This window comes from Dipodomys spectabilis, unplaced genomic scaffold (assembly GCF_019054845.1).
Source record: "Dipodomys spectabilis isolate Male_0828 unplaced genomic scaffold, ASM1905484v1 ptg000004l, whole genome shotgun sequence".
NCBI lineage: Eukaryota > Metazoa > Chordata > Mammalia > Rodentia > Heteromyidae > Dipodomys > Dipodomys spectabilis.
Window position 1 is genome coordinate 4,307,481 of NW_024870681.1, and position 13,482 is coordinate 4,320,962.

At 45.8% G+C, this 13,482-nt stretch overlaps 1 protein-coding gene across 3 annotated transcripts in view; it reads left to right on the top strand.

The window, feature by feature from the left end:
• Rhbdl3 (rhomboid like 3) overlaps positions 1-13,482 on the top strand; it is a 67,635-nt gene that overhangs the window by 45,440 nt on the left and 8,713 nt on the right. For 2 of the 3 annotated variants that reach the window (XM_042692800.1, XM_042692812.1), the window contains 2 exons: positions 1,877-1,937; positions 6,970-10,530. In XM_042692800.1, the coding sequence (XP_042548734.1) occupies positions 1,877-1,937; positions 6,970-7,241 (333 nt within the window). In that variant the 3' untranslated portion in view covers positions 7,242-10,530. Of the gene's footprint in view, positions 1-1,876; positions 1,938-6,969; positions 10,531-13,482 lie in introns of those variants that run through there. The other variant, XR_006149443.1, reaches the window with a different exon arrangement.

Consider the following 13,482-nt stretch of genomic DNA (forward strand, 5'->3'; position numbering starts at 1 on the left):
GCCCCACGACCGGACCCAAAAAAAAAAAAAAAAAGTCTAGTGCTCTACCACTTGAGCCACAGTGCCACTTCCAGATTTTTCTGCTTATGTGGTGCTGAGAGATCAAACCCAGGGCCTCATGCATGCAAGGCCTGCACTCTACCACTGAGCCACCTTCCCAGTCCCTCTAAGCCTCCTGTGTAGCTCAGCTTACAGACTTGAGCCACTGAAGCTCAGGTACCATTCTACTGTCTTTCTTGCCTCCTTTTCCCTTCCCTCCCTCTCCCCCTTCCTTGTCCCAGCTACACTGGAGGCTGAGGCAAGAAAGCTTTAACAACACAAGAGAGATACCATCTCAAATAAGGGGTGGGGGAGAAGAGCCTGGAAGTACAAGAAGGCTCAGCTTGAATAACAATATCAGGAAGTACTTTGCAGTCACAAGAGCCCTTCCTAGCCTTCTCCCCAGGCCCTCACAGGGACTACAGGGGCATCTTGCAGGCCACTTGGCATCTAGTATCCCTTTTGGGAAATGGTAGCTCATCAGGGATTGCCCAGGTTCCTCTAGCACCCTTCTGTCTGGTTGCTGGATCCAAGGGAGGCATAGGCTCCATTTTCTTCCCTGCCTCTTGGTGAGGTTCCCCTGTGGACAGACACCAGCCAGAACAGCATTATCCAGCCATCTGCTTTCTAACACCCAACATGTCAGCAAGCAAAGATTGGACTGCCCATTACCCACTTCACCTTTTGTCAAGAGGGGCTTGTTGGTCATTGTAAAATGAGGGAAGAAGAGGAAGTAGGCAAGAAGGATTCCTCCCTGTTTGGAAACTTCCCATGCCCTGCTTGCTCCATTGATATCTCTGTAACAGGAATGAAGTCACCCTAGCCTCTGTGAAGTTTTATGTGTGTTGCTGCAACCTCAAAGGAGAGTGAGCTGTGCTCTGGAGCAGTGCCAGGGGCAGCCAGCAAGGGCAGATTGGGTGGGTGGGAAGAAATAGTTGTCCCTGGGCTGTGCCTAGTAGTTTGTTTCCTTGAAGCTGATATGTTCCAAGAAGGTCCCAGGCTCTGAGTGTGTCCCTGCGTCTTTATAAGTGGAATAATGGATTATTTATTTATTGTATAGGTCCTGGGGCTTGAACTCAAGGCTTGGGTACTGTCCCTGAGCTTTTATGCTCAAGTCTAGTGCTCTCCCACTTGAGCCAAAGCACTATGTCTGGCTTTTTGGTGTTTAATTGGAGATAAGAGTCTCATGGATTTTCCTACCCAAGCTGGCTTTGAACATTAGATCTCAACTTCCTGAATAGTAAGGATTACAGGCACCCAGCATGGAATATACCACAAGGGTGCTCCTCAACAAGTCCTGGGATGAACTCTCTTGTGAAGTTTAGAATCCTTATGTTAGGCAAATAATCGTACTTTTATTTATCTGCCTTGGAAGTTCAGAGTTTCCTATCAGATCTCAGCTTCCTGAGTAGCTAGGATTAATTACAGGTGTTTGAGCAGCTGGATTTTGAGGGTTTTGTTTTGTTTTGTTTTTAATCACCCTAATGGTTCTGATTTAACTTTGCTTAGTGTGCTGTTCTACGTGCCCTGTTACCTGAAGGACACAACCTTTAATGCAACTTTCAGGTAGTTCAGAGAGGAAGACAGACATTCTCTCATCTCCCTAGATCTAGACTGTCTGACGCTGTTAGTGCAGCTCAAGCTCGTGACTGGGCTACACTTAACATGGCCTCAGATCTCAGTCATGCTTTGAGTCATGTTCCACTTACTAAGCCCCAACACTCTCATTCAGGACTTCATGGAGGTGATTCCTTTAAATGTCAGGTGTTGGTAAGGACACACATGCAGAGGATCAGCCTGATCTGAAACTAACAGTCTTCTCTTCTTTTTTCTCTAGAACTGGTCGGGTATGAAGTGCCAGTTCAAGCTGCTTCGGATGGCTGTGGCCTTGATCTGTAGTAAGTACTAAGACAGCAGGCTGGGGAAAATCCTGGCTCCAGGTCCTAGGGTTACAGAAATGCCACTGCACTTGTCTTTCAGGGGCTTGTGGTCAAGAAAAGGCCGAGAGGCATGTTAGTGATGGGTGACAAGGAGGGATGCTCTGAGTAAAGCCATCCCTCCACACTGCTGCTAAACCTTAATCTTTTATTTGTTTGTTTATGTATTTATTCATTTTTGGTTCTGGGGTTTGAACTCTAGGCCTGGGCGCTGTTCCTCAGCTCTTCAGCTCAAGGCTAGCACTCTACCACTTGAGCCACAGTGCCACTTTTGGCTTTTTCTGCTTATGTGGTGCTGAGGAATTGAACCCAGGGCCTCATGCACGCAAGGCAAGCACTCTACTACTGAGTCACCTTCTCAGCTCATTTCTTGGAGCTTTTTTTTTTTTTGGTTAGTCATGGGGCCTAAACTCTGGGCCTGGGAGCTGCCCCTGAGCTCCTCACCTCAAGGCTAACATTCTCCCACTTGAGCCACAGTGCCACTTCCAGCCTTTTCTGGTTATCGAACCCAGGGCTTCATGCATACAAGACAAGCACTCTACCACAGAGCCACTTTCCCAGCCCTTTCTTCATCTTGTTATGGACATAAACTATGCATTCACTAGCATCAATATCAAGGAAAACAACTTTTTGGGTCATAGAGGTGATACTTTTGAGATTCTCTCGTGGAACTCAGAAATCTCTTCAGAATATGTGTATATTGTATGGTACTTGTGTATACCTGCATGCACACATTTTTGCCAGGTGCTTATGGCTCATACCTATAATCCTAGCTACTCAGGAGGCTGTGATCTGAGAATCATAGTTCAAAGCTAGCTGAGCAGGAAAGCCCTGGAGATTTTTATCTCCAATTAACCAGCAAAATGTCAACGTGGAGATGTAGCTCAAGTGGTAGAGTGCCAGTCCAGCAAGCGTGAGTTTCTCAGGTCAAATCCTGGTAAGAGCAAAAAATAAAAAATAAAAATAGAGTTTAGCAGGTTTATAAACTCTAATCCATGAATCCTACCAAACAGGGTATGAAGGGGAGGTTGGATGGAGAGGTTCTAGTTACAGAGATTGTTTGAATGTGAAAGACAGCCAGATGTTCAATAGGCAGATGAGGTACAAGAGGGCATGTTGGGTAAAGGCGCAGCAGGAGTAAAGGTACATGAGTGGGCATGGCCAGCAAGAGGACTAGTAAAACTGACGAGTGGAGCTTGGGACTGTGTTTAGCTGTAATGAGAGATAAACAACATAGTGGTATATACTTGTAATCCCAGCTATTGGAGAGACAAGGGTGGAGTATGAATTTGAGTTCAGCCTGGACAAAGTTAGCTAGCAAGAACCTATCTTAAAAATAAATTATAGCTGGGCGCTGGTGGCTCATGCCTGTAATCCTAGCTACTCAGGAGGCTGAGATCTGAGGATCATGATTCAAAGCCAGCCCGGGCAGGAAAGTCTGTGAAACTCTTATCTCCAGCTAACCACCAGAAAACCGGAAGTGGTGCTGTGGCTCAAGTGGTAGAGCTCTCTCCTTGAGCTGAAGAGCTAAGGGACAGTGCCCAGGCCCAGAGTTCAAGCCCCACGACTGACCCCCCCATGCCCCGTAAAAAAAAAAAAAAGGACTGGAGGTGTGAGGGGTAGAGATGAGATAAGAGGCCACAGGGCTCATTTTGGAAAGGTAAGAGGTAAGTCTGACAGAGCGTCCGACGTAGGAAAAGAAAAGAGAACACATCCTCTTCTTTAGTCTTCAAAACATGCCTATGAAATAGGGTATCATTATCTCAATTTGCAAGAAGGGAATTGCAAGGTCAAAGAGTTAAGTTCTTTGTTGAAGGTCATTCAGTTAAAAGGAAATGAAGACAGAATTTAGAACCAGCCTGGGTAAGCCACTTGCTTTGTGAATAAGACGAAGTCTGGCAGATGGAGGTCCAGTTCTGTGAGGGATCAACTTTTGCCTCAACATTCCTTGTCTCTCAGCCCATAGCTTTCAGGGAAACTAACCAGCTCTGTCCCTGATCCACTGTGGAGCGCTCTGGATATGTTTTCTAGATGTTTCTCTAGTAACAGAGAAGCTTTCCCAGCCTTAAAACCTAGGGACTCTTGAGCCAGGACAGCAGGGGAAAGGAGGGGACAGAGAAGGAGGTGGGAGTGAGTAGCGCTTCCATGTCTGTCTGTTCAGACTCTTTATTTTTTTACTTACTTTTTTTGTCAGTCATGGGCTTTGAACTCAGGGCTTAGCGCTGTCCCTGAGCTTCTTTTGCTCTAGGCTAGCACTCTACTCTGAGCTGCAGCGCCACTTCCAGTTTTCTGGTGGTTAATTGGAGGTAAGAGTCTCACAGACTTTATTGTCTGGCCTGGCTTTGAACCATGATCCTCAGATCACAGACTCCTGAGTAGGATTACAGGTGTGAGCCACCAATGCCCAGCTCAGACTCTGGTTTTTATCTGATTTCCTGGAAGGAAGGAGAAGTATGTGTCTCATTATTTATAAAAGCTAACTCTTTTTTTTTTTTTTGTCGGTCGTGGGGCTTGAACTCTGGGTCTGGGCGCTGTCCCTCAGCTCTTCAGCTCAAGGCGAGCGCTCTACCACTTGAGCTACAGTGTCACTTCCAGTTTTCTGGTGGTTTATTGGAGATAGGAGTCTCACGGTCTCTCCTGCCCGGGCTGGCTTTGAACCGTGATCCTCAGATCTCAGCCTCCTGCGTAGCTAGGATTACAGGCGTGAGCCACCAGCGGCCAGCTTAAAAATTTTTTTTTTTAGGGTCCGGTCGTGGGGCCTGAACTCTGGGCCTGGGCGCTGTCCCTCAGCTCTTCAGCTCAAGGCTAGCGCTCTACCACTTGAGCCACAGTGCCACTTCCGGCTTTTTTCTTTTTGCTTATGTGGTGCTGAGGAATTGAACCCAGGGCCTCAGGCATGCAAGGCAAGCGCTCTACCACTGAGCCACCTTTCCAGCCCTAAAAGCTAACTCTTAAGTATCATGAAGGCTAAAGTTCTGGTTTGGTGTTGGGAACCATTGTCTTTTATACTTCCTTTGTTGACCCTGGACCCACTGAGAAGTCTGAACTGGGGTTGGAGAACTTTTTCACTGACTATTGGCCATCCTGCAGTTAAAGTGGAAGTGGAAGATACCTCTCTGCCCCAAGGAAAATAAGGTCCCTGGGAATTCTGGGCTCCTTGTAAGGTTAGTGTGGAGAAGTTCTGGTGAATTAAGGGTTACAGCATTCCCTCAAAGGGCTTTATTGCAATCTAGCAATTTTGCTTTGGTTTCCTTGTATGTGAAATGGGGTAAGTATAGATACTGTCAGTGCTCCCTAGGGAATGGGGAATGAATACTCATTCTCTCAAGGAACCACCTTCATCCTTATTTTGTTGAATGACCCTAAAAAGTTCACAGAAAGCTTTAAGGTGTAGCTCAGTAGGTTCTGAATTCAAACCCTAGTTACCAAAAAAAAGAGGAAAGAAAAGAAAAAAAAATAATTTTCTGGGTACTGGCAACTCATGCTTATAATCCTAGCTACTCAGGAAGCTCAGATCTGAGGATCATGGTTCAAAGAAAGCCTGGGCAGAAAAGCTTGTAAGACTATATCTCTAATTAACTAGCAAAAATGCATGTTAGAAGCATGGCTCAAGTAGTAGAGCTCCAGCCAAGCAGGTAAGCTGAGTGAGATTGAGAGATCAGGCCCTGAGTTCAAGCTCTCCTGTATTGGTACAAAAACACACACAAAAAAGTTGACAGTATCTTAGAGTTGAATAAGAGAGAAATTCTACAATTTTGTTGGGCTGAGGCTAGAGTTAGTTGATTTCTATTTGCTTTGACCCTTGTAGCCCTTCACCCCTCCCTCCCAAGGACAGAAGCACTGATCTCAGGGTTTCTGAGATAATACACGGAAACAATTTATAGATTGCCATGTACTAGGCAGTTGTGAATTATGTTTGACTAGTGCAGTCTGCCACATTGAGGCTGAGACTTTATATCAATGGACAGATGAGGAAACTGAGTCCCCACGATTCAATTTTGCCATAGAGGTACAAAAGGCCCTTGGGCAGAGCTGTGCCCTCTATCAAGAATGCCCTTCTCCTCAGAGTCTTAAGACCCACAACTGACAAAAGAAAAAAAGAAAGCAGAAAAAAAAAAAAAAAAACAGAAAAAAACAAGCTGGGTATCGGTAGCTCATGGCTGTAATCCTGGCTACTTAGGGGCTGAGATGAGGCTCACAGTTCAAAGCCAGCCCAGGCAGGAAAGTCCATGAGACTCTGATCTCCAATAGCCACCAGAAAACCAGAAGTGGCACTGTGGCTTAAGTGGTAGAGCGCTTTTGCTGAAGAGCTCAGGGACAGTGCCCAGGCCCAGAGTTCAAGCCCCACAACCAACAGAAAAAAAATGCCCTTCTCACCAGGCACTTGTGGGTCATGCCTATTGCCTGTAATCCTAGCAACTCAGGAGGCTGAAGTCTGAGCATCACAGTAAAAAGCCAGTCCAGGCAGGAATGGTGGCAAGACTCTTATCTCCAATGGACCACCCCAAAATTGGAAGTGGTACTGTGGCTCAAAGTGGTAGAGTACTAGCCTTTAGCAAAAAAAGCTCAGGAACAGAGCCCAGCCCTGAGTTCAAATCCCAAGACCAACCCCCCTCCACCACCAAAAAAAAAAAGTGCCCTCTCAAGGTTTTCTCTTGATAAACTCACATGTTACGTCTTGAGTAAGGGGGGTAGAGTTGTTCTACATTACTCTGTGAAGCATCCCCTTCCTTATACCAGTATTGATTTTACAGCACCCATCTCCCCTGTATCTGTAGAAATCATCTCATATAAGTCATCATTTACTGGTTTAAAGCCAGTTCTAGAACAGTTTGTCCCTTTGATTGCCATTCTTCCAGTGCATGTGTGGCACTTGGCCTCATGAAAGTGAATTAATTTAGGGGGGTGGGGGTAGAATGGCCAGAGTGTGGTCCCCTCCCCAGCCCCTGTCTCAAGCCTTCCTGTGATTTCTCTACCCTTCCTCTCCTTTCAGTGAGTATGGAGTTTGGACGGGCTGTGTGGCTCCGCTTCCACCCATCGGCTTATCCCCCATGCCCTCACCCTAGCTTTGTGGCACACTTGGGTGGCGTGGCTGTGGGCATCACTCTGGGCGTAGTGGTCCTGAGGAACTATGAGCAAAGGCTGCAAGACCAGTCACTGTGGTGGATTTTTGTGGCCATGTACACCATCTTTGTGCTGTTCGCTGTCTTCTGGAACATCTTTGCCTACACTCTGCTGGACTTGAAACTACCACCGCCCCCCTGAGGGGCTGGAGGACTGGGCTGGGTGGGGGAGGCAGCATCTAGAAGGGAGCACTTGTGTCTGTTTCTTATCACCAGCTCAGCGAGGCCAGGGAGAAAGCCAGCATGAAGACTGAGCTGCTATGGTATGTGTTTATACTGGGCAGACACTGGAGACTTTCACCTGAAAGGTGTTGATGGAGGTGCAAAGTACAGGTGTTGTCAATATTTTCCTAGGCTGCTCTGACATGGGGCCAGTGTGAATGCTTGGGGTAGGGTGAGAGTAACCATGCCCAGGGCTGGATTCCATGTTCCAAGTGCTTCCACATACTCCTTTCCCCTCATCTTCCACATTCAGAGACCCCCTAAAGACACGAGGAAGCCCTGAGAGTCGCTACAGCCAGGCAGCTCTTCCCCAGCCCAGAGATTTGGCAGGCCAGGCAGTGTTTCCCTCCACAGCCTGGGGTTTGGAGGAGTCTGGGATGAGAAGGAGGCCTGCCTGGTGGAGGCTATGTTGGCTTTGACCTTGGAACCAGGGTTTCCTCCTGGGCCTGCAATTGAGTGCTGGAACATGATCTTCAGGGCTTATGCTGAACATAGCAGAAGGATACTGAAGGCCAGTATGGTCTATGAAAGGGCCCAGTTTGGTGGGAGTAAACTTCATCAAGTTGCCTCTGAGGAAAGCCTGGAGCCAATTTTTAAACTTCTCCCTCTTTGCCATCCAAAGTGCTGGTATCTCACACTAGTACCCACATCTGTGCCCTGTGTAGACTTCAGGGTCTTTCTTTCCTTTCTGCTGCCTGACTCTACTTGGTGCCTCTCCTTTGGGCATGGAGAGAGAGAGAGAGAGAGTACACCTATGTGTGTGTACACCTATGTGTGTGTGTGCCTGTGTAGTGGCAAAGACAATATGAGGCAAGTTGGAGCCTACACAGGAAGAGCATGGGGAGACATTGGGGGGCATCCAGGGGCATCCATATAGGAGGAGAGAAGATACTGGGAAGGTTGAGCCATGGTGTGGGATGTATCCCCAATGTCTTGGATTTTGTTTTAGCACAGCTTGCCCTTGTGTTTCCCATCTCCTGTCCCTTCCAGACACTGCCCTGAACATGATGGGTATAAGAAAACTGTTCTTGATGAAGGGAGATGTTGGACCCTACCAAGGACTCTTAGGCTGCTAGGAGGAAACCTCTCAGCTGCTTTCCACTCCTGTTTCCCTCTGGGATGGTCCTATATCCAAAAATGCCTCCCATCGAAGGGACTTTTTTGGGGGGTGATGCCAAAGGGGCTGGGACAGGACTACCAAGGCCATATTGTAAATGAGGCTGCTGTAAAAGAAATTAACGGATGTAGATAACTGCTCTGGAGCATTGTTGGGCGTTGGGTAATTGTCGAAGGTGAGAGCAGCCCATAGACTCAAGTGCTTAGCGTTAAGTCCACCCTTGCCTTCATGTCACAGGCAGGAAATTTAGGGAATGACCTTGTCCATATCCCCGCAACCCCAGGTGTTAGGGTAGGAGTCTGGAGGGAAAGCTCTGACTCCCAGCAGGATCCCCAGCAGCCTCTTCCCACCTAGGAAGAGAAGGGATGCTCCAACTAGCACTAGCTGATGCTGCTGCAAGCCCAGAGTGAATATGTCAATGACAGAATATTCCCTTACAACTTCCTTGGTGGCTCTCAGCCTTTGATAAAACTGCTGGTCTGGGAGGTGAGGGACAGAGTTCATGCAGAAGCAAGTGCAGGAATGTGGGAACTGCCTTCCACCAGCACTACTCCCAGCAGAGCCCTTTGTGTGATGAGATCTGGAGTCTGCCAGGCCAGGCATTGGGAACGATGGCCACTGTAGCCTTCTGGCCTGGAGATTACATGGATATGGAAAGGATCTTTCTACCCAGGAACATGCCCACTCGCCACATTGTCTACCAACCCCTCCCTGATCCTTGCCCACAACTTGGTTGCCCTGCCCCCAATATAAGGGTCCTGCTACACTGGAGCCAATACCACGCTGAGGCCCCTTTGGCTGAGCTGTATCAGGCTGGAGACTTCTGTTCCTGGCTTGCTGTTCTCTGCCTGGAAGAGACAAGGAATGTATATGGAGGAATCAGATTCCTGGGAGAAGAGACTGAGGCTCTGCAGTTAGAGCCAAGATTTCCGTGAAGTTCAAGGGGGCCAGGACTTTCTCCTTTAGGCTGCAGCCTTGGCTAAGCCAGAGAGTGCTGTTACTTTCTAGGGTGAAGGGAAGCCGCTAGTGCCCTGCAGGGAATTTCCCTCTAGACTTCTATTTTGGCAGCAGGGACTGCTGGGATGTTTTTATCTTGTATGGTCTGGAACAAGCTGAGCAGGCTTTGAACTAAGAAACTCCACAATTCCTCAGGAAAGGGCCAAGTTCTTTCTACTGCAAGTTTGGTACTTAGAAGGCCAGCCTTGGTTAGGATTTCACCTTCTACCCTGTTAAGTCTCTTCTTCCAGTCTGGGATGCTGGAAGCAAGTCCTCTGTACATCTCAGGCCCCATCTCTACCACCCTCTCCTAACCATCCCTCCTAAGCAGGGCCATAATAGGGACAATAAAGTCACTTAACAGAAAGGTCTGCTTTTTGGTGTATGGCCTTTTCCTCAGTAGGTTTCCTTGCAAAAAGCAAGGAAGCCTACTGTATATTTCTAGAAGCACTTGAACACCAGGCCTCTAGCTTTGTTCACATATCCCATTCCTTTCTCAAATGTGGCTGCCAGCCAGGATGTTGGGATGTGAAGACCAATGGAGGTAGGTTGGCCTTTTATCCACAGGACAGCCTTAGAGTCTTTAAACAGGAGAGAAACCACAGAAAATGGAGAAGGGAAAAATAGGCCTTCAAAGGAGAAATTTCACTTTAACAGCACCATCTATCATTCCTTTTGTAATTAGGAAACACTCCCAAATGAGGCTCTTTTGCCAGCTAATGAGACTCTCAATTTCCATGCAAACCATTCTTGCCCAAAGGATTAGGGGAGCCATTGCTCACTAAACCCAGATCTTTCCTCAGGCATCCAATTCGGTTTGTAGATAATGTAGATTGCCTGGTACAGTGGGAGCTCTTTCTGCATCATTCATGTTGCTCTCAGGGCTGGCTGTTGAGCACTAAGCACCCATTCTCCTCTGCCTTAAAAACAGTGCCCCATTGTGAACTGCCCCTCTGAGGACCTTGTTAAGTGGGAAGAACAAAACACAAGCTGCAATGTTGGTTTCTAAATATTTTTGTATTGTGTACATTCTGTATATTTTTGTTGTAATATATTATTTGAGCACAAATTCCATTAAAGGTTGTTTTTGTGTGTGTGTTTTTGTCACTGGTTCTTTAGAAAGCGTCCTGAAGGGCTGAAGTGGGAGCCTGTTTCCTCTACACCTGGGTCAGGATGGGGGGTAGGGGGAAGGGTGATCTGTGAAATAGAGGAGGCAGTAGTGCTTGGCACCAGTCTTCCTGATTTGGTGGTCCTTCACCTGTCCTGACTCACTGAATTCTTTTGTGCGGTATGATTGCTCATCACATTAAAAAAGCACAAAATCATTTACATAAAAATATCTTGGACCACAGATATTTACACAAAACCTCAAGGACACTGAACATGTAGACATTGTCAGGGTATTTGTTAAAAGAGCCAGTCTCATGGCATCAGGCACAGGATCATCCTATGACAATAATGAACTTTGGGACAGTTGCTCAGAGTTCACTTAGACTCTTCACTGTGAGTCCTGCCAGAAGTAGTTTACAAAAACTCAACAGATGTCAACCCATTCCTACTTCCAATTCATCCTGGTTTCCAGAATCTAGGTATTTATGCCAAGTCGTCAGTCTGTGAGGCAGTTGGAGAACTGAGCTTCCTTCTCAGACCTCCAAGTGGTAAGACTCATTGAAGACACTGGGGTTGGGCTGGGAAGGTGGCTCAGTGGTAGAGCGTTTGCCTTGCATACCTGAGGCCCTGGGTTCGTATTCCTCAGCACCACATAAGCAAAAGAAAAAAGCCAGAAGTGGTGCTATGGCTCAAGTGGTAGAGTGCTAGCCTTGAGCTGAAGAGGTGAGTGATCAGTGCTCAGGCCCAGAGTTCAGGCCCCATGACCGGACCCAAAACACAAAACAAGACACCGGGGTTTCCTTCGATTGAGAAGACATGGCAAGGAAAATGTCCTAGAAACTGAATCTTTTTTTTTGGTCAGTCATGGGCTAGAACTCTGGTCCTGGGCGCTGTCCCTCAACTCTTCAGCTCAAGGCTAGTGTTCTATCACTTGAGCCACAGTGCCACTTCCGGCTTTTTTCTGCTTTGTGGTGCTGCGGAATGGAACCTAGAGCCTCATGCATGCAAGGGAAGCATTCTACCACTGAGCCACCTTCCCAGCCCCCTAGTAACTGAATCTTCTGAGAAGCCTTCAGGCTTTCAAAGCATCTGGCAAAGTGATCCTGAGGTGGAAGACAAACATTTGGTAAGGCTAATAATGAGAGGATGGGGCTGGGAAGGTGGCTCAGCAGTAGATTGCTGGTCTTATGCACCCAGAACCAGAGTTCAAACCCCATGACCAAAAAAAGAAAGAGCGAAATTAGGTAAAAATTACTTGCTTTGATTAGAAGCTATGCTTTATTATTACAAATATGCAGATGAGCAAATCATGAATACATGACAAATACACATTTTCCTATGTATTTATTGCATGCACATAAAACACTTATTGAATGAACAAAGACTTAAAACTAAAAACGCATTAGCTTACTAAAATCTGAATATCCTATATGCTTCTGGTCATGAGTTCTTACTTGTCTCATGACCCACAAGATATTCAGTTCCATCACATTTTTCTTCTCTAGAACAGTGATACTTTGTCATAGACTTAAAAAAAAAGCCTATTCTAATGTAGTGAGACTACATTAAAAAGTATATATATATATATATAAAATTATAATTATACCTCGCCTATATATACAAATGATTTAACACAGATAATACATTTGTCTACTTTATGATTACTTTTGTCAATTGTGGGGCTTGAACTCAGGGCCTGAGCGCTATCTGTGAGCTCTTTTGCTCAAGACTAGATCTCTACCGCTTTGAGCCACAGCTCCACTTCCAGTTTTCTCATGGTTAACTGGAGATAAGCGTCTCATACTTTTCTGCCCAGGCTGACTTTCAACGGTGATCCTCAGATTTCAGCCTCTTGAGGATTACAGGCGTGAGCCACCATGCCCAGCTACATTTGCTTTTAAAATATCATTTAAAACATACATCGTTGGATCATTGGCATATACATCTGAAAGTGAAAAATGTTTTCCAGACTCAAAATGTTGATGTCCTAATGTTGCTCATTTTAAAACAAACAAAAATTACAAGTAGGCAATTAAGTGCATTAGAAAAAGGCTAGATTCAAGAATAGTGTCATAAAATGGCTAATTTCTCATAGTCATCCTGAATGCTATAAAAGATGTTTAGATTTTCTTTTCTACACTGCCTATAATCCAAGTTATTAAACTTTAAAACCATATGAAAGCATTCACAAAGATCCTGAATTGTATTTCTCATTAAAGGAAAAGGCTGGTGAATCATGTCTCTAGTCTGACTTACATAAAGGAGAAAGCAGTCATTTGGGAAGTTAAAATTTAGAACTTGATGGGAACTTAGAGCAGTTAGAGGATTTCTGTTTTAGAGTCTGTGTTCCTTGGAGAGTTCTAAAGGCAATAAGAACACAGGACTTCTGATCTTCTAAACAAAAATCATTATCAAATGAATTTATTAAAGAGCTATGTAGAGTATGTGGCTACAGTTGAGAATTATAAATTATTAGACGAGGGCACTTTCAGTTGATTCAGAGTAAAACAGGCTGATAACAAAAGTACAAAAAAACCTAAAATCACTAACTCTGCTAAGACTTGAATTCCTTGTTATGGTTTGCTTATGAAATGTGTTTGTATTGTTTCTTTCCTAAACACCTTAAAAATCCCAGCATTTTCATTTCTCAGAGAGGTTGCTAAGCACTGGTGGCTCATGCCTGTCTTCCTAGCTACTCAGGAAGTTGAGATCTAAGGACTGCTGTTCAAAAGTCTGTGAGACTATTAACTCTAAACTACCCTCCCAAAAATCAGAACTCTGGCTCAAATAGACCATTAGCCTTGAGCAAAAGAAGCTTAGGAACAGTACCCAGGCCCTGAGTTCAAGCCCAGGACTGGTGTACACGCACACAAATGCATGCACGTACACATACACAAACAACTGAGTGAGAGCATGATAAGTTTAAGCCCTAGTTTTG